The 21,863-nt window shown below is 40.8% G+C and overlaps 1 protein-coding gene and 1 long non-coding RNA gene across 8 annotated transcripts in view; one reads left to right on the top strand and one right to left on the bottom strand.

Annotated features, from left to right (window-relative positions):
* The window catches only part of LOC122564362, a 103,125-nt gene that overhangs the window by 19,572 nt on the left and 61,690 nt on the right, over nucleotides 1–21,863 (top strand). The window lies entirely within an intron of this gene.
* Nucleotides 14,510–21,863, bottom strand: part of LOC122564361 (stathmin domain-containing protein 1-like) — a 57,113-nt gene continuing 49,759 nt past the window's right edge. Inside the window, exons 4-5 of the mRNA XM_043719119.1 lie at nucleotides 18,821–18,961; nucleotides 14,510–15,103 (exon numbers count right to left, since the gene is read on the bottom strand). Of these exons, the coding sequence (XP_043575054.1) occupies nucleotides 14,771–15,103; nucleotides 18,821–18,961 (474 nt within the window). The 3' untranslated portion in view covers nucleotides 14,510–14,770. The remainder of the gene's footprint in view (nucleotides 15,104–18,820; nucleotides 18,962–21,863) is intronic.

Raw genomic sequence — 21,863 nt, 5'->3', positions numbered from 1 at the left:
CCCTACCATAACCACTCTATTATTCTTACAGATAACTGAGATCTCCTTACAAATTTGTTTCTCAATTTCCCTCTGACTATTAGAGGGTCTATAATACAATCCCAATAAGGTGATCATCCCTTTCTTATTTCTCAGTTCAACCCAAATAACTTACCTGGATGTATTTCCGGGAATATCCTCCCTCAGCACAGTCAATGCTTTCCCTTATCAAAAATGCCACTCCCCCTCCTCTCTTGCCTCCCTTTCTATCCTTCCTGTAGCATTTGTATCCTGGAACATGAAGCTGTCAGTCCGTCCATCCCTGAGCCATGTTTCTGTAATTGCTATGATATCCCAGTCCCATGTTCCTAACCAGGCCCTGAGTTCATCTGCCTTCCCTGTTAGGCCTCTTGCGTTGAAATAAATGCAGTTTAATTTATCTTGTTCTCTGCTTTGTCCCTGCCTGCCCTGACTGTTTGACTCACTTCTGTTCTCAACTGAAACAGTCTCAGATTGGTCTCTTTCCTCACTATCTCCCTGGATCCCAATCCCTCACCCCCCCCCCCCCCCCACACACACACACACACCAACCTTACTAGTTTAAATCCTCCTGAGCAGCTCTAGCAAATCTCCCTCCCAGTATTTTATGCCCCTTCTAATTCAGGTGCAATCCGTCCTTCTTATACAGGTCACTTATACCCCAGGAAAGATTCCAATGATCTAAATATATTTCTCCTATACACCAGCTCCTTAGCCATGTATATTCACCCGCTCTATCCTCCCATTCCTACCCTCGCTAGATCATAGCGCTCGGAGTAATCCAGATATTACTACTCTAGGATCTCCATTTTTAATTCCTGCCTAACTCTCTATATTCTCCCTTCACAATCTCGTCTTTTCCCTTCCTATGTCATTGGTTCCAATTTGTACAATGACCTCCTGCTGGTCCCTCTCTCCCTTGAGAACATTCTGCATTGTCTCTGAGACATCCTTGATCCTGGCACCAGGGAGGCAACACACCATTCTGATTTTTCACTGCTGGCCACAGAAACATCTATCTGTGTCTCAGACTAGAGAGTGTCCTAACACAAATGTGATGGGTTTGAGTACCTCTGCCTGTTCTGCATGCTTCTTTTACTTTACATTCTACAAGTTACCAGTTTTCCTCAACAAATCAACAATTCCTCAAAAAATATAGTGTTGTCATGTTATTCCTCTTATTGAAACATGTGTCCTCTCATTATATCAATATAAGCAACCTGTCTTTTTTTATTCATTCACTAGTTGTGGAGGTCTATGACCAGGCCAATATTTACTGTCCATGCCTAATTGCTTAGAGGGCAAATAAGAGTAATTGCTAAGATATTCCAGTTCCATGTTCCTAACATTGCTTTGGGTTGGGAGTCAAACTAGGCCAGACCGGGTATATACAGCAGATTCCCCTCCCTAAAGGACATTTGTAAACCAGATGGATCTTTCCTGACATTTCAGAACTGTTTTAAGGTCATCAAGAGACTCTTAATCACAGTTTTGTTTGGAATTCTAATTCCACCATCTGCCATGATATGATTTGGACATGTCTAAGGTTATAAGTGCAGCGTATGTTGAAGTAAGTCCCACAGAGAGTTCATATTGTATGAGCAATGTTCATCATATTGTAGTAGTTCTCTGAACTATTGCTCACTATAAGGAAGATTTGTGGGCGGCACGGTGGCTAGCACTGCTGCCTCACAGTGCCACAGCGCCGGGTTCAATTCCCGCCTCAGACGACTGACTGTGTGGAGTTTGCACGTTCTCCCCGTGTCTGCGTGGGTTTCCTCCGGGTGCTCCGGTTTCCTCCCACAGTCCAAAAGATGTGCAGGTCAGGTGAATTGGCCATGCTAAATTGCCCGTAGTGTTAGGGGTAAATGTAGGGGGTATGGGTGGGTTACGCTTCGGCGGGTCGGTGTGGACTTGTTGGGCCGAAGGGCCTGTTTCCACACCGTAAGTAATCTAATCTAAGTAATCTAATCTTAAAAAAAAAAGATTTGTTGCCACCATCCTCTTTCAGAGGAAGAATCTACAAGGCCCACTTGGTCTGCTGTGGAAGAAGAAAACCACTTGGAAGTCTAACAAAATAAACAAGATATTATTTATTGCATGATAGCAATCAGATATATAAAAGAATCTTCCCAGGTCCCAAACAATGTGGCAATACTGAGAAATATGGCAAAACCACATGAGATGCCAAGTGAAGCAGTAGGTGTTGAGTATGACGAGTCGCATTTTCCAAACAAGTTCCAAATGTCGAGACTAGTTTCTTGCTACTAAATGGCGAAAGGCCTATTAATAAGTACTATCGTTTATTATCGCCCTCATTACTCATCTAACCTCACTTCATTAGGATGTACTCTCCGATTTTTCCGCCTGCCAGGTAGAAATTAGATATCAAGAATTCCTGACATGAATGTTAGAGCAGGTACCCAGAAACTGCAGTTCTCTACTTGCTCCTTCAGTATTTCACCTTGGACATTCCCCAGAAGGAAAAATACAATAAAACTCAAGAGTGATGTGTACTGTTCTGACTTGTTTTGTGTAACTCAGAACACTGCTCCAGCACAATCAGTACGTTTGTTTCCAAGTCTTCCCTCTGGGTCATCAACAACATCTCAGGGCAATGCTCTACAATAGAGACTGCATGCAACCCATGTCCACAGACACTGGAATGTGACATATGCCAGCCTTACTGCATCATCATAGCACTTCTCTGATTTATGTACACATCTGTATTTTAATGCTGCACTCTTAGGTGCAGTGCAATGCTGCTGTAAGGACACTTTGTTCTAGGGTCAGGCACTCTGTTCACTGAGTGACCAGGCTGCATCTCAGAGCTATTCAGTCTCTTAGCGCACATTCACTTTGTCCACATCTAGGGGCTAAAAACATTTCTTGCCTTTTTGAGTTGTTCCTAGCCAGACCTTAAGGGCATACAGTACTTGAATGGAATTAGCTTTATTGTCACATGTACTCAAATGAGTACTGTGAGAAGTTTACCAGTAGCCACTTACAGTGCAATCTTAGGTACAGATGCTTAAGTATTTGTTATAAAATAGAGAGAAAAAAAACGTCTGGCATAAGAATAAAAAGGAGAAATAAAAGAAAGTACACAACTTATAGTCCTTCCACCCCAGTCTGTGCCATATGTAGCCTCCAGACCACCAGGCTTAAAAACTCAAGGCCTCACCTCCACAGGACAGGGACCTGCCTTCTGTTCATCTGGGGACTTGCCTCCCTGTGACAGCTTCCAGAATATGTGCCGAACTCACCTCCATTTCCAACTGATTCTGTCCAAGTAAGTTTGAAAAGTTTAAAAAACAAAGTTTAAAAACCTCAAACAAAAGCAAAAAAAAAAGAAATTAACTTCTGTTTTTGCCTTGTTTTTTCAGAGGAGTCATTAAGCCATGTCGCTTGTTTCATACAGTCAACTCTTAACAGTCAAGACAATTGAAAGTGTTGCATTACAGCACATTGCTATGTCAATCACACACCTACAGCAAGTCAATCAGGCTGATGGGCCACATTCAGTCTCTGGGCAGGGAGACAGACTGTGCGATGAATATCAACAGAAGGGAAGTGGGGAATCAATGCTGCAGATCAGAGGCAGTAACATAGGATGTTGATGAAACAGCAATGTTGAAGTGGGTGCAATTGAATATATAAGGATGGGTAGGGCAGTGGTGCATTGGAGGAGAAGGCAGGATGTAGGAGGGAAGTTTTAAGCATTCACTGCCACCGAGACCTCAATGGGGGGGGAGTGTGCATCATGACAAACTGTAGAAATGGTGCTCTCTGGGTAGGAATGCAAGTTGCAGTCATAACTCAGTGTGGGTCAGAACACGTGGGACATCAAATGTCCATGAAGTGCCAGGCAGAAAGGAACGTGGAGTTTCAAAGGTGTGATGGGATAAGCTGGCTGAGTATGGGACTTATGGTGTCATCCTATATTGTTTTCCATGATCTCTCAATTCTAAAACACGCTCTCCAAATGGAAAATAATTGAGACCCCACCCAGAGTGGATGGAGTCAGTGTTTGTTTGTTCTAAATGCAGGCTCCACTGTGAGAAATGGGGAGGCACTTGCATCAGTCATACACTTTTGCAGCACAGATTGAAGACATTTGCAATCAAGTCATGTAGATGTGAAATGCATAATGTGCAACTGGGTGATGTGCAAATGCTGGTCATCAGCAGTCTGGCCACGTCATTGGTATTTCTAGATTCAAGATAGTCATCTCTGTGAAACAGAAGTAATCCCAGGTGACCTTAAAAGAGGCATGTGTGGATCACAAAGCACAAAGCTAATGCAAAATTCATAGGCTGCACAGGGATACGGATCTGATTCACTCACAACTTCACCTGTAAGTTTAATATAAGATGCTGTTCTAGGTATAGGTCTCTTATATGGTTAATGTGGACTAGGAGGAGAAAGTGTTCAATACTCATGCAGCACAAGGTCCAATGTCAAAACTCCATGTAGATAGAATTATTCCACAGCCCTCCATGTGCCACTGAAAGAGGCGGTATGCCAAGCTTTCATTTGTGAGTGATGTAAATGCTGGCTGCCTATTTTGTTAAAGAACTTTTCTGTTCACATTTCCCACACAGGTTCATTGCAAATGTGACTGATTGAGCCAACCATAGAGGATATTATCATAGTAAGATGCAGTGAAATTAAGGAAAAACAGATATGCTTCCAAGTCCAAAACCAGCAACAACCTCCGCCAGACAGTCTACACATCAAATGGTTGGAGGGAAGGGTTGCCAAGCTGTATAGGTGATACAGAAGGGCTATAATTTATTGTTCTCCATGCCATTTCCTCTGGATGAGCAAGGCACAGTGTCAGGAACAGCCTTGATATATGGATGTGCATGGACTCTGTCACTGAACAGCGCCAGCTGCTGGTTTGGGACATGTAACCTGAAGGAATGGGTGGCCATCCTATCCTAGTGGCTATCAAAGTGACAGATGCATTGAACTTTTATGCAACTGGCTCCTTCCAAGAAGACATTGAGGACCTGTGTGGGATCTCTCAATCATCCACCCACAGATATATCAAGGCTGTTCCTGATGCCACTATGTCAGATCACACTACACCTCTTCATTTTACTTCCTTGTGCCAAGGTTAGTGCTGTGGCCAGGTTTTGCCAATGTAACTGGCTTCCCCCAGGTGCAGGGCACAATAAATTGTACACACATTACATTGAGAGAGCCATAATGTTATGCTGCTGGGTTCATCAATACAAAAGGCTTCCATTCCATCAATGTGCAATTGATGTGTGATTATCGGTTCCACTTCCTAGAGGTTTGTGCCCATACCCTAGGAACTGCTATGGTGCCTATACTCTTAAGAATGGTCATGCTTCTCCTGTGCTTGACAGGCCAAATACCTTATAAGGATAGTTATTAAGGGATAAGGGCTGTTTCTACAACCAGGGCTGATTACTCCATTACATACTCCCTGACTGAGGCAGTGCTCAGATAAAGTATTCGACCAGAGCCATGGTGGAGCAGACAATAGACCTCCTGATGATTAAGTTTTGCTGTTTGGATTGGTCTGAAGGACAGCATTACACTACAGACAGATACAATGTGCCACATAGTTCTAGCAAGCTGCATTCTGCACAATAAGAACAGGCAAAGAGGGCATGTGATGGCTGCTGACAAACTGGGGCATGGGTACAGACTTCTGAAGCGAAAGCTAAGGACATTGAACAGGCAGAACATCACCTTCTGAATAATAAAGTACAGCAGCGTCAGGAACAAAGACCAGACAGGATCTAGGTGACACCCAGTTTCAGTGGATGAAAGCTTGGTGAAGTGATCACTTATTAACTGCAAAATTGTTGGCTTTTGGTTTCAGAGAATGTTTTGAACAGATAGAGGTATTCCTAATATGTGATGATCACACATTGAACAGTGAAACGATGCTGGACTACAATATACATTGGGGAAAGGATAACAGTGACTTAGAGGGTTATAAGATGAATATGGCTAAGAACAAGTACTCTGTGTGACCAGTTGCTTAAATAACAATACCGTAAGACATAGACATAGGAGTGGAAGTAAGGCCATTCGGCCCATCGAGTTCACTCCGCAAATACATGTAGGATTGTGTAGTCATATGTGTAGGGAATGTCAGCTGTGCCATCTCTGTGCTGTGAGAGTTGTTGATTTGTCACTGCTATGCCATAACATTCATGTGAAGGGCCATGCTGGGCTGCCAAATCTTGACAAGGTGCATGGTTGGAGTTCAAAGATGGCAATGATGCCAGGGATGGTGGTATATTCCAGCCGGGTTGAATGCTTCCAACTACAGTGCATGAAAGGATGTAGCTTGGATTGTATGAGTGGTGTGGTATGTAGGTAACAAGGTGAGTTTAGGACAAATGCACAAGAAAACCCACTAGGCCATGTGGATAGAAACCCTCCATCAAACCTGATGGAAATGACACTTTAGCCAAAATATGGGAAGATTCGGTCCACAGTTTCAGATGCTATGAAAAGACACCATCAAGATCCTAAGCTGTGCTTCCACTAAACCCATATGACACAATCATGGAGGGTAGTATTGTCCTCAGCATTAACCCTTTCACACCCTTACACTCTTCTAAAACAGTTTATACATAATCTCAATATTTACATTTCTAAATACTTTCAAACATTTCTGTGTCACAATTGAATATTTCCTGCATGTACTTTTAATGGTGAATATTTGTTTTTTGAGAGAAAGTGAGGATTGCAGATGCTGGAGTATCAGAGTTGAAACACATGGCATTGGAAAAGCACAGCAGGTCAGGCAGCATCCAAGGAGCAGGAGAGTCGACATTTTGGGCATAAGCCCTTCATCAGGAGTCTTTTTTTGTTTAGTAATCATTGGAAACATTCAGAAGGTCAGATGAGATAACATTTTAAGTTTTTATTCAACATTCTCTGTTCATTTCCATGATCTGTAACCTTTGGTTTCCTTATGTAAGCTTACTGTTATTTCACAGCAATATTCAGAACCAAGATGTCTGTACTCCTTATTACGTAATGCAGATTTTTCCAAACCTCTTGTTAAGTTCTCCAAGATTCTGATCCATTTTAGGACAAATTGCTAAGTTTATTGTCATTCCTTTCCATCCAATAATGTGTTTGTATTTCTCCATCGCAAAATCTACATCTGAAATTACCCTCCTCTAACTTCAAATTAAGTTACTGCACATGAATACTGCATGCACAAAATAATCATGTAAAAAACTTCCAACCCATTGGTCCAAGGGTCTCATTAGCTCCTAGAGAAATGTTAAAAATGCATTATTTAAGCAAAAACAACGGTTATTTTCCTTGCTGCAAATAAGATTCTACTCTTAAAAATTGATAATTTTGAAACCAAGTATTGTAGTGAATTCATAATTGTCTACTTTTTTCAAACATTGGACAATATATCTTTTTTGAGAGTGTGGTGCTGGAAAAGGACAGCAGGTCGGACAACATCTGCGGAGCAGGAGAATTAACATTTCAAGATATGCTCTTCATCAGGAATCATCAGGGCTTAAACCTGCTCCTGCTCCTTGGATGCTGCCTGACCTACTGTGCTTTTCCAGCACCACACTCTCAACTCTGATCTCCAGCATTGGCAGTCCTCACCAATATATCTTTGTATATTTTGCTTGAGCTTGTTTTGCTTACATTCAGTTTTATGGCACCATCATGGTCATTCTCAATTTCCGACTTGTTTTAAGTTCATCAAGTATCAAAAAGAACATACTTTTGAGTAGTTTAAAATGCTCTGTGGAAATTGAAAAGCAAACGCTGAATATTTTACTGCAAAACTGAAGAAACTGCAGCAATAGGGTGCCATCTAGCTGTCTCACACTGTAATTGAGTCATTCCTTTATAATTTAATTTAAATTAAATTGGTTGGTATGAATAGTAAATTCTATTTCTCAGAACATGTTTGATAGGTTAAAGTTTAAAAAATGTGAATGCAATAGAATTTTGTTTGGCAAGCATATCAAAGACTATGGAAAAATGGGTAAATAGAGATGAGTTCCACACTATAGGGAATCTAATCTAATCTAATGAGCAACATTACAAAAAAAAGTTATAGATAAACCATGGTTAAAGTTAAAAATCACACAATTCCAGCTTATAGTCCAACAGGTTTGATTTTTAACTTTGTCCACCCAGTCCAACACAGGCACCTCCGCATCATAAACCATGATGTAATTGAATGGTGGAATTGGGAATGAATGACCCAGGCCTGTTTCACTCGCTGCTTAGGCCACAAGACATTGGATCAGCCCCTTGATTCCATTCTGCCATTCAGTGAGATCATGATAATCCTCAAGTCCACTTTCTTGCCTTTTCTTTTAATTCTGGATTCCCTTACTGATTAAAAATCTCTGTCTCAGCATTGAATGTGCTTAACTACCTAGTTTTGACTGTCCTCTGCATTACAGAATTCCACAGATTGACTACCCTCTGAGAGAGGAAATTCCTCCTCACCTCTGTCGGTGCAACATTGATGGCCGAAGGGCCTGTACTGCGCTGTAATGTTCTATGTTCTCAATCTTTAAATGTGTAACCTCATATTCTGAGATGATGTCCTCTGGTCCTATATTCTCCCACAAGGTGAAACAACTTTCCACATGTATCTTTGTATTAAGACCCTTGTATGTTTCAATAAGGTTGCCTCCTCTGTAACTGTCTGTTTACATGTCTTCTCCACTCTGATTATTGTTGTCTCTCCTCTGTTTTGTCTTCCCTCTGAAAATTCTCATTGACATTTGTAAATCCCTTTAAGGCTTTGACTCTCTATATATTTGAAAACTGTTTCAATCCTACAACCCTTGGAGGGGTCTGCATTTTACCAGTTGGTTACATATCCCTGACATTCAGTCCTGTTGTGTTATTGTCTTAAAAGGTGCTTTGTTTTAAGAGCTAAATATATTAATGAGCTAAGGACTAAGATGTAAATCACGTGACCATGTGCAAGAGATTTCTTGCACATGGTCATGTGGTTTACATCCTAGTCCTTAGCTTATTAACATATTTAACTCTTAAAAGCAAAACACCTTTTAAGACATAGTTATCTGTAACTGCATGTTGTAGTCTAGGATTTTTGAGCTTTTCAAGTGATCTGAATCTATACAGCTGAGTCTGTGTTACTTATCAATAACTTACATGGTGTATGGTGTTACTTATCAATAACTTACATTATAATATGGTGTATGGTGCTTAAAGCCTGGAGAATTAATAATAGAGAATTGAACAGGTAATTTGCATGGATCTTCATTATAGAAGATACAAGTAACATCCTTGTAATAGCTGTAAATCAAGAAATGGAGGTGAGAGAGAAACCCGGGAACATTATATACACCCAGGGAACTAGTACTGAACAAATTGCTGGAATGCAGGCTGAAAAGCCCTGGGTCCTGATGGTCCTGACAAGAGGCAGTTGATGCATTTGTTCTAATTTTCTGAAATTCCCTAAACTTGGGAAGGTTTTGTTGAATGAGAGGATAGCAAAAGTGAATTCAAAAAGAATGGTAGACAGAAAGCAAATCAGTTAGCTCAGCATCTGTCACAGGGAAGATGTTGCAAATTATTATTAAAAGACATTATAAGAGGGTACCTAGACAAATTCAAGATAATTAGGCAGAGTCAGCATGGTTTTGTGAAAGGAAATCTTGTCTAATCAAATAATTGGAACAGTTGGAGGAATTAATGTGCTGTGGATAAAGGGGAACCATGAATGTTTTGAACTTAGATTTCCAGAAAGCATTTGATAAGGTACCAAATTAAATGTTCTTTTGGGAAATGATAGCTCATGGTGTAAAGGGTAATGTATTGGCATGGATACAAGATTAGTTGGCTGACAGGAGATAGAGATATACATAGGTCATTTTCTAATTGACTAGATGTAAAGAGTAGTGTGGCACAGGGATTAATGCTGGGATCACAACTTTTTACAATCAATATAAATGACTTGGCTGGAGCTACCAAAAATATGGTAGCTAAATTCGGTGAATACGAGTAATAGTTAGAAAAATCAGTTGCGATGAGGACATAAGGTAGATACAAAGGGATATAGTTAGATGAAGGGAGTGGACAAAGATCAAGCAAATAGAGTATAACTTGAAAAAATGTAACGTTATCTGTTTTGACAAGGAGAATAAAGAAAGCATATTATGTAAATGATGACAGACTGTAGAGCAGTAATATGTAGAGGGATCTGGATGCCCTAGTGCATGAATCACAAAAGCCTAGTATTCAGGTACAGCAAGTAATTGGGATAATTAATTGGGAATGTTGATGTTTATGTGAGAGGAATTCAGTACAAAACTAGTTATGTTTCATGTACAGGGCACTGGTGAGATCAAATCTGGAGTAGTGTATATAGTATCACAATATAGAAACCTGGACCCGCAATAGGCTCTTCCACCTTTCGAACCTGTTCTGCCATCAACATGATCATGGCTGATCCTCTATCTCAATGCTATTTTCCTGCTTTTGTCCCTTACTTCTTAGAAACAAAGATCTTAAAATGTCTTAAAATCCAAACGTTTATTAATCTCTTTCTTAACTATATTGAACGACTTGGCTTTCGTGCCATTCTGTGGTAAAGAATTCCACAGGTTTATAACCATTAGTGAAGAAACCTTTCCCCGTCTGAGTTCAAAATTGACCACCCTTCATTATTAGACTGTAACTGTAGGGTTCTTGATTATTAACCAGGGAAAATATCCTCTCTATATTTAGGCTCTACAGCCCTGTTAGAATTTTAATAAGATCCCCACTCATTCTTGCAATGAATACAGACCCAATCAAATAAGTCATTCCTCATAAGACAGTCCTGTCATCCCTGGTATCAACCGAGTGAATTTCCGCTGCACTGTCTCTAGTGTATTCTTTCTTAAGCAGGGAGACCAAAACTGCATGCAATACCCGAGGTGTTATCTTACTAAGGCCCTGTATAACTGCAATCTTCAGAGCTCAAATTGTCTTATAATGAGGCCAATATACCATTTGCCTTCTTAAGTGCTTACTGCACCTGCCTATTTTCGTTAACTGGTGTACAAGGCCACCCAAATCTCTTAGGTCATTCGCACTTCCCAGTATATCACCATTTAAGTAATATTCTGCTTTTTCATACAAAAGTATATAACATCACACTTCACCAAATTGTACTGCATCTGCCATGTATTTGCCCACTCACTCAACCTGGCTAAATCACCTTGAAACCTCCTTGCCTCCTCCTCACAATCCCGCCCAGACAGGGAGGGCATGGGGAAAACTTGGAAAATGGTTCCCTCATCCAACTCAGTTGTGTGTGTGTATATGAACAACATTTCTCTAAGCTGCATAGCTTGTGCGCACCCTGCTCTGATGTTCCATCGGCATGCCAACATAGATTGCAGCATTGACTTCTGATTCCAGAAATCACTGCCCTGCATGGACTTCAGAGATCTGTGGCAGAAGAAAAAATAATTAGAGGGAATGCACATCATGATTATCCGAGGTCCAGGCAGTGATGATTGTGGTATCCCACTAGTCACTGCTTGTTTGGTCTCCTTATTTAAGGAATAATGAATTGCAAGAGAAGCTAGAACTTGAGATCACTGTTAAAAATAAGAAGTCACCCATTGAAGACAGACGGGGCAGAAGGTTCTTGGTAAGCAAGGGGCTAGACAGGAATTTGTGGTTACAGTCATATCAGCTTTGACTTTATTAAATGGTGTAGCAAACTTGAGGGCCAAATGGCCTACTCCTGCACCTAATTTGTAACTCGTGCTAATTTACCCTCAACTTTAGTGTTGCATCCAGTTTAGAGCAACACATTAGAGGAAGGATATGAAGGAGAGAATGCAGTAAAGATTCATGTGATTAAGGGATCCAGGGAATAAAAAATTCGGTTCTGATGATAGACGGAAGAAGTTAGGACTGTTTTATTGGAGGGGAAGACCAAGAGGCATTGTAGATAGGGAGTAGATATTCTTATTCATGAAAGGATTGAGAATCACAGGACACAGATTTAAAATAATTAGCAAATGCAGTAAAAGCATGATTTTTGTTTTCCCACAACAATTGGGAAAGATCTGAAATACATTACCTGAGCACGTGGTTTTTGTTGTTGCTGGCAATCACTCATTAACGAGTATGATTGTCCATCTAGTTAATTCTGTGTCACTGGTCATGGATTCTGTGGGTCCTTGTGTACCTGATGAGCCCGATCCTAGAGCCGCATCTCAAACCACACAACTGGCAGGTATTTCTGGTTGGGGAAACTGGTCCATAGCTTTGAAATCATTGGCATTCCTTTCTCAAGTTCCTTTTCTGTATTCCTTCTTGCCAACGGGTTTCCTCAAACAACTGTGACCCTTCATACAGGAAGTTCCCCTAAGTCAGTTTGTCCTGACCAAGGATTTCCCAAGTGTTGACATCTCCATTGCATTTCTTGAGGGAAGCCTTTATGAAGTCTTTGAAATGCTTCCCTTGTCCTCTTCGTGTTTGTGTGGTTTCCCTGAAAAGTGCAAAGAAGATTTGCTTTGGAAGTCTGAACTCAGGCATCCTAAGCATGTGGCCCGCCCAGCAGAGTTGGTTTCGGATGATCATGGCCTTGATGCTGGTGCTATTCACTGCTTGAAGGGCACTGATGTTATCAAAGACTGTCATCCTCAGGCATCTGAAACAGCACTTGTAGATTGGATGTGATGTCGAATTTCCACCTCGATGTCAGCCTTAGATGGGAGGTAGTTTCCCACGAAAGGGAAATGTTCCACATTTGGGAGGATTTCTCTGTTGTTCTTAATGAAGGGATGGATAAGAACTTTATCTGGGACACGTTGATAAAGGATTTGAATCTTCTTTAAGTTGAGGCTGAGACCAATTTTTCAGCACGTTTCCAATAAGGCATTAAAGTAAGGCTTGAAGATTTTCTCCCAAGGTACCAGAGATGACATTAGCATCTGCATACTGCTGGGCAGACTGTTCGTGATAAGATGAACAATGCTGGTAATGAAGATGTAGAAAAAGGTGGGGAAGATGACACATCCCTGCTTGAGTCCTGTCTTGACGTCAAACGCTTCTATCTCATGTTGTTGAGTTAAATACACTGTTGAGTTTGTGATGGAGGTAAATTCATCAAGACATTGAAAAGGGAGTTAGATTGCTATTTGAGAAGAAAGAATGAGGAGAAGGCAAATGTATAGTACAAAGTGAATAACTCTTTCAGAGAGTTGGTGCAGATATGATGGGACAAAGGGCCTCCTCCTTTGTTGTAACAACAGTGTGATCCTGCTTGTAATGCAAAATGTTTTGAAAGAAAGCACTGTTCAGGAAACTACATACAATTACAACATTTAAAAGGCATCTGATGAGTGTCTGAATAGGAAGGGTTTAAAGGGATCTGGGCCAAATGCCGGCAAACGGGGCTAGATCAGTTTCGGATATCTGGTCGGCATGGACGAGTTGGACCAAAGGGTCTGTTTCCATGTTGTATAACTACAACTCTATGGCTTGAACTTAGCCTTAGAAACTATGGTCAGTGCCCTAGCAGGGTTTGGGTGTCTTAGAAATTAGTCCTCAACCTTAACCCAGAATGATGGTAACAGGAAATATCAAAGAAAAATTCTAGAATTATTACTATTTTTAAAAGTGGGTTGCTCTTCGGAGGGTTGGTGTGAACTTGTTGGGCCGAAGGGCCTGTTTCCACACTGTAGGGAATCTAATTTAATCTAAACTTGATGATATGAAGGGACAGAGTATTCATGGCTGTTGATATGTGATACATCCCAACACTCCCATATCTTCAGCTGTCTGGGATCTAAGCTCTGGGATGCCTCACCTCTCCGCCACTCAAAGTGGCAGTGCTGAAACTAGATAATTGCCATTCTCCTTAATAGAAGATCCTCTACATGGAAATAATGCTCTCGGGCATTGCGTGGATGTGTAAAAGACCCTATCTGGAGGTGAGTTGAGCCATTGGATGAGGCTACAACCTCGATGTAAAATCCAGTCCCATGTTACCAGGCCTTTGCAGGTGTTTAAGTTATTTTTGGTAGGTAAGCAAACCAAGGATATGGATCTAAGCTAGGTAAATTGAGTTAAAAGCACATATCTGTACCTGAATGCTTTGTGGGTTGGACTTAAGTGGTTAAAACTAATGGCTTAGTCCTCATTTTGCATTTCTATTTCAGGAACCTAAATTAATTAAAAGGTTTTTTTTCTTTGCTCTATTTTGCTTGATTCCTCACACACTTCACACCATCCTTGGATCAGAGGAATGGAAATTCATCTGCTCCCAGACCTTAGCCTTAGACGAGACCTTAGAGATAAATGCAAACATTACTGTCCCTTCAAAGTCTCCTCAACCACCATTTTCACTTCTAATCAATTAACCTATGCTCCAATTGGCACCTTTGAGATCGGTGAAATTAACGTGTTGTAAATCATGGCTTCAAACTAACATTCTATCACTCAATGCAGCAATCTGTTGGAACATTTCCACCTTTCATCTGATTTTTATGGGCCTTTGCCAACCTTTATTATATTTTTACAAGTGAAATATACATTTTTCAAAAAGTAGGAGTTTCTGCAAGAAACAAAATCAATATGGACAACCTTTATTGACACAGAATAATCCTCTTCACAATGGTTTCATACATTTTGGCAATTCTTAGTTTAAGACAATGCAACAAAGGTGAAAATTTTCACTAAGCCATTACAGGCAAGTCATTAGGTTTGATATATGATGTGCATTATTGACTCAGATTTTGTTCACAATTACTTCGTCAGCTATTTTTCTTGTCAAATAATGTCCATCGTCAAATTCTACAACCTCACAACATTCCCCTGTATTAATCTTGCTCTCCTGTTGGGTTAATCCAGTCTCATCAACCAGGTCGCTGTTTTCATCCTTTTCCTTTGTGATCTCTTGTTTTTCTTGGTGGATTTCTTTCTGTTTGCTATTTATTTTCTCAACAACTTCCTCCAATTTGGCCTGGTCAAGTTCTGGAGATATCCTAGTTCTTCCATCTTGCATTATCATCGGTGAAGTATTAAACTTATTCAGTCTTTCCTTTAACTTGATTTCCTTCATCTAAAAATAAACATTACTATTGTATTGAACAAGTAGTTTCCAATTGTACCTCACCTACTTCAACCAGATTAAAATTAACTGATTGATTTTAAAGTCACAATCAAGGGAATATAGAGTCACAGAGATGTACAGCATGGAAACAGACCCTTCGGTCCAGATATCCCAACCCAATCTAGTCCTATCTGCCAGCACTTGCCCATATCCCTCCAATCCCCTCCTAAACATATACCCATCCATTTGCCTTTTAAATGTTCCAGTTGTACCAGCCTCCACCACTTCCTCTGGCAGCTCATTCCATACACATACCCACCCTCTGTGTGATAAAGTTGCCCCTTAGGTCTCTTTTATATCTTTCCCCTCTCACCCTAAACTTATGCCCTCTAGCTCTGGACTCCCCCACCCCAGGAAAAAGATTTTGTCTATTTATCCTCTCCATTCCCCTAATGATTTTGTAAACCTTGATAAGGTCACCCCTCAGCCTCCAATGCTCCAGGGAAAACAGCCCCAGCCTATTCAACCTCTCTCTATAGCTCAAATGTTCCAACCCTGGCAACAACCTGGTAAATCTTTTCTGAACCCTTTCAAGTTTCACAACATCTTTCCAATAGGAAGGAGACCAGAATTGCATGCAATATTTCAACAGTGGCCGAACCAGTGTCCTATACAGCTGCAACATGACCTCTCAACTCCTGTACTCAATACTCTGACCAATAAAAGAAAGCATATCAAACGCCTACTTCACTATCCTACCTACCTGCAACTCCACTTTCAAGGAGCTATGAACCTGCACTCCAAGGTCTCTTTGTTCAACAACACTCCCTAGGACCTTACCATTAAGTGAATAAGTCCAGCTAAGATTTGCTTTCCCAAAATGCAACACCTCACATTTATCGGAATAAAACTCCATCTGCCATTTCTCAGCCCATTGGCCCATCTGATCAAATCCTCTTGTAATCTGAGGTAACCTTCTTCTGTGTCCACTACACCTCCAATTTTGGTGTCATTTAAAAACTTACATCTACTAACTATCCCTCTTATGCCCTACATCCAAATTATTTATATACATGATGAAAACTAGAGGACCCAGCACCGATCCTTGTGGCACTCCACTGGTCACAGGCCTCCATTCTGAAAAACAACCCTCCTCCACCACCCTCTGTCTTCTACCTTTGAGCCAGTTCTGTACCAAATGGCTAGTTCTCCCTGTATTCCACGAGATCTAACCTTGCTAACCAGTCTCCCATGAGAAATCTTGTCGAATGCCTTACTGAAGTCCATAGAGATCACGTCCACAGTTCTGCCCTCATCAATCCTCTTTGTTACTACTTCAAAAAACTCAATCAAGTTTGTGAGGCATGGTTTCCCATGCACAAAGACCACGTTAGCCAACCTCCAGTCTTCCAGCAGCTCACCTTTGACTATTGATGATACAAATATCTCAGCAAGATGCAGAGCAATCACTTCCCTAGCTTCCCACAGAGTTCTAGGGTACACCCGATCAGGTCCTGGGGTTTTATCCACTTTTATGCATTTCAAGACATCCAGCACTTCCTCCTCTGTAATATGAACATTTTTCAAGATGTCACCATCTATTTCCCTACATTCTATATCTTCTAAGTTCTTTTCCACAGTAAATACTTATGCAAAATACTTTTTAATATAAAATAAACTCCCCCTGACTAACTTATTTTCAATTCTTCTTCTCTGTTTCCTGGTAAAATCATATCCCCAAATTGTATTAACATCCATTAATGACTGATTAACATAAGGCATAAATTTACAAGCTAAATTATCATTGACCTCCTGGGAGTGCTTATGACAAATTCGTACATGTATTGTATTCCCCACGAATTTCAAAAAATTAATTCAAGGTGTCCACCTAATTTCTCATATATATGTTCTCAAGCAAGACAAGTTCTCCATTGGAAGCAAGATTTTAAAATTATCCTTGTAATGTCCACATTTTTAAAAAAAATTGATAGTGCTGCCTTAGTGGTGGCAAAGATTCAGCGGGCCAAATTGCATCCTTCTCTTCTTTATTGTCAAGATGTTTTGTGAGGACTATTTTTCTGACAGGGGAAGACTTTATGCCATTTGTCTGAGGATGCTGCCAATCTCCTGACAAAGTTACAGCAGGATATTTAGAAAACCCAGTATCATTCCATGTGGCCTTTGGACTTTAGTACCCAATTTATGAATCACGTATTGTTATTTCCACGGGTCAAAGATAAAGCAGGTCAGATAAAGGATATTGGTCAGATATGAGTAATGATAGATTTGCACATTGTTTTTTCATGTCTTCTATCTGGGTTTCAAACCAACTGGCTCTCTTAACAAACATTTCTTTCTTCAACCAGCCGCATAGCTGCGAATGAGTTGGGTTGCTGATGGCCTGATGCCACAATATTAAATGAGGCACTTACAAGTTTAGCATCTTCACAAGGGTCTGGATATTGTGGGAAATGTGGTGTCAAACTGATTTAGTGGAAAAATATTTGGCCAGATTTTCTGAGGAGTGGCAATCACACACAGGTTGCATTATATTTATGTTAAGTATGAGCTCCGCCTTTCTGACAGGGGAGGGTAAAACATGGCAACCAATAGTCAAGTGATTTAAAAGTCCAGCATCACAGCTGACCAGTTTTACCGCTCTTGGGAAAGGCCATGTGTGTAAGGCAAGTGTGAAGTTAGGGTGTTGGGACATTGGGCTGCCAGGTGTGTAGGGGATGGGGTTCCAGGTAAGTCTGGTGCTGGGACACAAAGTCGCAAGGGAGACAGGTAAGTGATGGACTGTTTGTGGTAAGTTGGGATGGGTGGGAGATATTGGGTCTGGTGGAGCAGTGGGGCTTGGGGAGGGGTGTTGGTAATGGTGGTAGGGATTGAATGGAGTGTTGTTAGCTCCCATAGGGGAAAGGGAGACAGTGTTAGGTCCCACGTTGGGGGAATGCGGGGATGTTGAGTTTCAAGTCCAGGAAATGAGGTGGGACATTTTTGGTCCTGGGGTACAGCAGGGTGTCATGTCAGTCCAGGGTGTTTTAAGTCCTTTGGGGGGTTTCAGGTCAGGATGATCTGGGGTTTGTGAAGGGTCTGATGAGGGTGTAATTGGGATGATGTGGTAAGTTGGGGGCGGGGGGGGGGGGATGGGTTGGTTTTTTTAATCGTGATGAATTATTCACTTCACAGCAGCCAAACTCTTCAATTTAAATGGATATATCAGAGAATTCCAGGTGGAATCTTCATCTTCACATGCAATTCACTCGAGTGACTATTACATCGGGGATTCCTCAGCATTCCCCTGTGTAACTCCCACCTACACTGCAGAAACAACTATCTAGCACGCGAAAAATCCAGGCCAATGTTTCTTTGAAGGTATTTGAAGCACATTACAGGGAAAGAGTGACGGGGGGGTTTGTCCCATATCTAACTTTTGTGTTCTCAGAGCTGGCACAAGGCAGGAAAGCTGAACAAATATTTCACATGGCAACGAAAGGTTCTGGTGGGTGGGCATGTGATCACTTTCCAAGCATAAGACAGGCACAAAGCACACCAATGTAGCAGCAGAATGGCCTACATTATATCTGTGAAAATTTAGAACACTGTAAATGGTCATTTTACTTTAAATACAAATCAGCATAAGTCTGATTAGATTAATCTGCAGGATAGTCCCATACAATAGAGTGGTACAGTGAAATTGTCTTGTATTATAATATACAATACCTTCCTCCTTTCCTCTGCTGCTATCATTTTATTTTCTATCTCCTCTATTGTCGCACTCTTTTGTACAGTTGTTTCATTCTTTAGTTTATCGAGTCTTGGTGGAGGTTTCTTTAAAATTCCCTCAGGGGACTTCATGTCAAACTAACATGGTAATAAACAAAAGAAAATTGAAAATGAATTTTAAAGAGCTGTTAAAGCATTCAAAAGAAATCAACATGCTAATGAGTTAAACAGTTCAAAACTGCAATATTAAAATCATGGGACTCTTCCTAATTCAAACAGTTTCCATGAATATTATGTGAGAATTTTCACAACAAAGTCAACATGAAAATCCTGGCCTACAGCAACACTTCCTTTGGCAGTTCTACTTTGAGTGAGGATTGTTATGGCCTCTTGTGTTGCTACCTCTGGGGTCAGAAGGTTCAGGTTCAAGTCCCACCTATCCTGGAAGTGTATCACAACATCTCTGAACAAGTCAATTTAAAATAATTTTATGGAATTCAATCCAGATAAGTGTGAGGTGATGCACTTGGGAAGGACAAACAAGGCAAGGGAATACATGATAAATGGTAAGTCCCTGGGAAACACTGAGGAGCAGAGGATCCTTGGTTTGCATTTCCACTGGCCCCTTAAAGTTCCTCATGACAGGTAGATAAAGTAGTTAAGAATTCATATGATACATAGTATGTTAGTCAAGGCACAGAGTTTAGGAACAGAGATGTTAAAGTGGAAGTGTATAAAATGTTGATTAGGCTACAGGTCTCTACTGTGTGCACTGGGTGGACAAAGCAGACGAACAGAAAAATATACAGTAATAGCAACCAGAGAGCGCAAAAAAGCAGAAGTAACAAATTCCGATTGAGAGCTGTTAGGGTACATAACAAAGCACATAACAGAATACCCTGGAAAAAGGATTTGAAAGATACAAAAGGATGGGTGGAATCCAAAGGGAATTCCTGCGGAACAAACAAAAAGGTGGGGTCATCAAAAAAAAAGAGATATAATCTTAAACGGTCAGATAATCAAATTATCTCCATAGCTTAATCTATGTAGAAAGGTTAATGTTAAAATATAGTAGCTTCAGAATGTCACAGAAACACTCAGTGATGATGGGCAGATCCCGGAATTAAGAATGTTAGATCAGGAGGTGAATTAGCATTTGGGAACACTCTCTCCATACACAAGGGTTTGTCCATCAGAGCCAATTTGGAACCAACCCCTCTGACATCAATGGTAATAAAGGTGAAGGAGTCTAAGTGGAGGCATTAGAGTAGGCGAGGGAGAGGAGGAGTTTGTAACTAATATGTAGAAAATCAACTACATACCTTTGACTCCAGCAAAAAGCAGTTGTCATTAAAAGAGCTGTTCAGATTGAGATCTCAACATGATAACCCAGAGTTTTGGATTAAATTGCAGGAGATGAAGCAGTTCCACTCCACATACCCCAGAGACAACCATGTTTTGGTCAAGGTTAAGTGTCCAGGGATATTTGGGAGCAGCTGGCTGGATGGTATTAGGACAAACATTGAGTAGTGTGACAATGCTCTCACTTTAAAAAGACACTTTTTTTTAAAACGAGAGGTCGTAAAGGCAAAAGTGCTGAAATGTCTCAAAAGACCCTGGTTTAACAATGGCAGGGGAGTGGCTGGTCCTCCCAGTTTCAGGTCTTTTCTTGTTTGGTTTCATTGTAGCAGTCACAGAAGCTGCTGCAGTGCAAAAAGATTCCATGCTTCAGCAGATGATCCCTGACTGACTTTTCCCTCTGAAAGCTCTCCTGCCTGTAAGAACCTGTGTTTGAATTTACCTTTTGCCAAGGGGTGTGTTTATAGGATATTATGGGAATTGGAACAGCTCCTTAGTTAAGTTGCTGTGTCGGGTCAATTAAGTTTTCCAGTAGCTAAGTTATTCTAAATCCAACTTTCGTTTGTTTGTGTTTCAGCTGTAGTGTTTAAATAAAATCTGTTTTGCTTAAAGCCGAGTGGTTTGACCAGCTGCATCACACCTGGAATATCCACTTCACATTTGCCTTTAAAATAAGAAAAAGTTAAGGTGTAGACTACCTTTTAAAAATATTTTGAGGGGGTTTGGCGTGGTCCATAACAGATTAGAGGCTTTTGTCAGGATTTGTTCGATAATTCCAATTTGGGATTAGGGTTGTTGGACTCAAAGGCGTTAAGTGGTAGGTCATAGAGTCATAGAGAAGTACAGCATGGAAACAGACTCTTTGGTCCAACCCGTCCATGCCGACCAGATATCGCAACCCAACCTTGTCCCACCTGCCAACACCCGGCCCATATCCCTCCAAATCCTTCCTATTCATATACCTATCCAAATACCTCTTAAGTGTTGCAATTGTACCAGCCTCCACCACATCCTCTGGCAGCTCATTCCATACATGTACCACCCTCTGTGTGAAAAAGTTGCCCCTTAGGTCTCTTTTATATCTTTCCCCTCCCACTCTGAACCTATGCCCTCTAGTTCTGGACTCGCCTTTTGTTCCACGTGTTGAATTGGGTTGGTTGAAACAGTGCTTGGTGTAGTAATGATTCTTTCACTCACTAAGAGTTTTCTGGAGATGGAAGAAGTAACTTTGGGGTTTTACAAAAGGAGAGCAAGGCAAAACTGCTGGAATTGGCAGAGAAGCTGGAGTTGGAGTTGCCTTCATTGGTAAGAAAAGGAGAGATAATTATCCTGAAAGCTCATCATTTAAATTTGCTAGAAACATCACAGAATCTTTGGAAGTAGCTAGAATTCAATTGCAGATGAGGCAGCTTGAATATGAAAAAGAAATGAAATAGTTTGAATTATGGATTAAAGCAGAGGATAGACAAAAAGAAAAAGAATAAGGAAAAAAGAGAGGAAAAGGTGAAAGAGAGAGTTGAACTTCATAAATTGGCAGGATTTATGAATATAGACAGGAAAGTTGGCTTAAAAGGATGGAGGTGAAGGTAAAGATAGCTTAGTGAGGAAGTTAGTGAGGATGAGCAATCCTATCATAGCCAAAGGCCTGATGGGATTGCTTAAATATATCCAAGCATTGTCT

Source organism: Chiloscyllium plagiosum, chromosome 29 (assembly GCF_004010195.1).
Source record: "Chiloscyllium plagiosum isolate BGI_BamShark_2017 chromosome 29, ASM401019v2, whole genome shotgun sequence".
Lineage (NCBI taxonomy): Eukaryota > Metazoa > Chordata > Chondrichthyes > Orectolobiformes > Hemiscylliidae > Chiloscyllium > Chiloscyllium plagiosum.
Note: the sequence above shows the minus strand (reverse complement) of the source record. Positions and strands in the feature narration are given on the sequence as shown.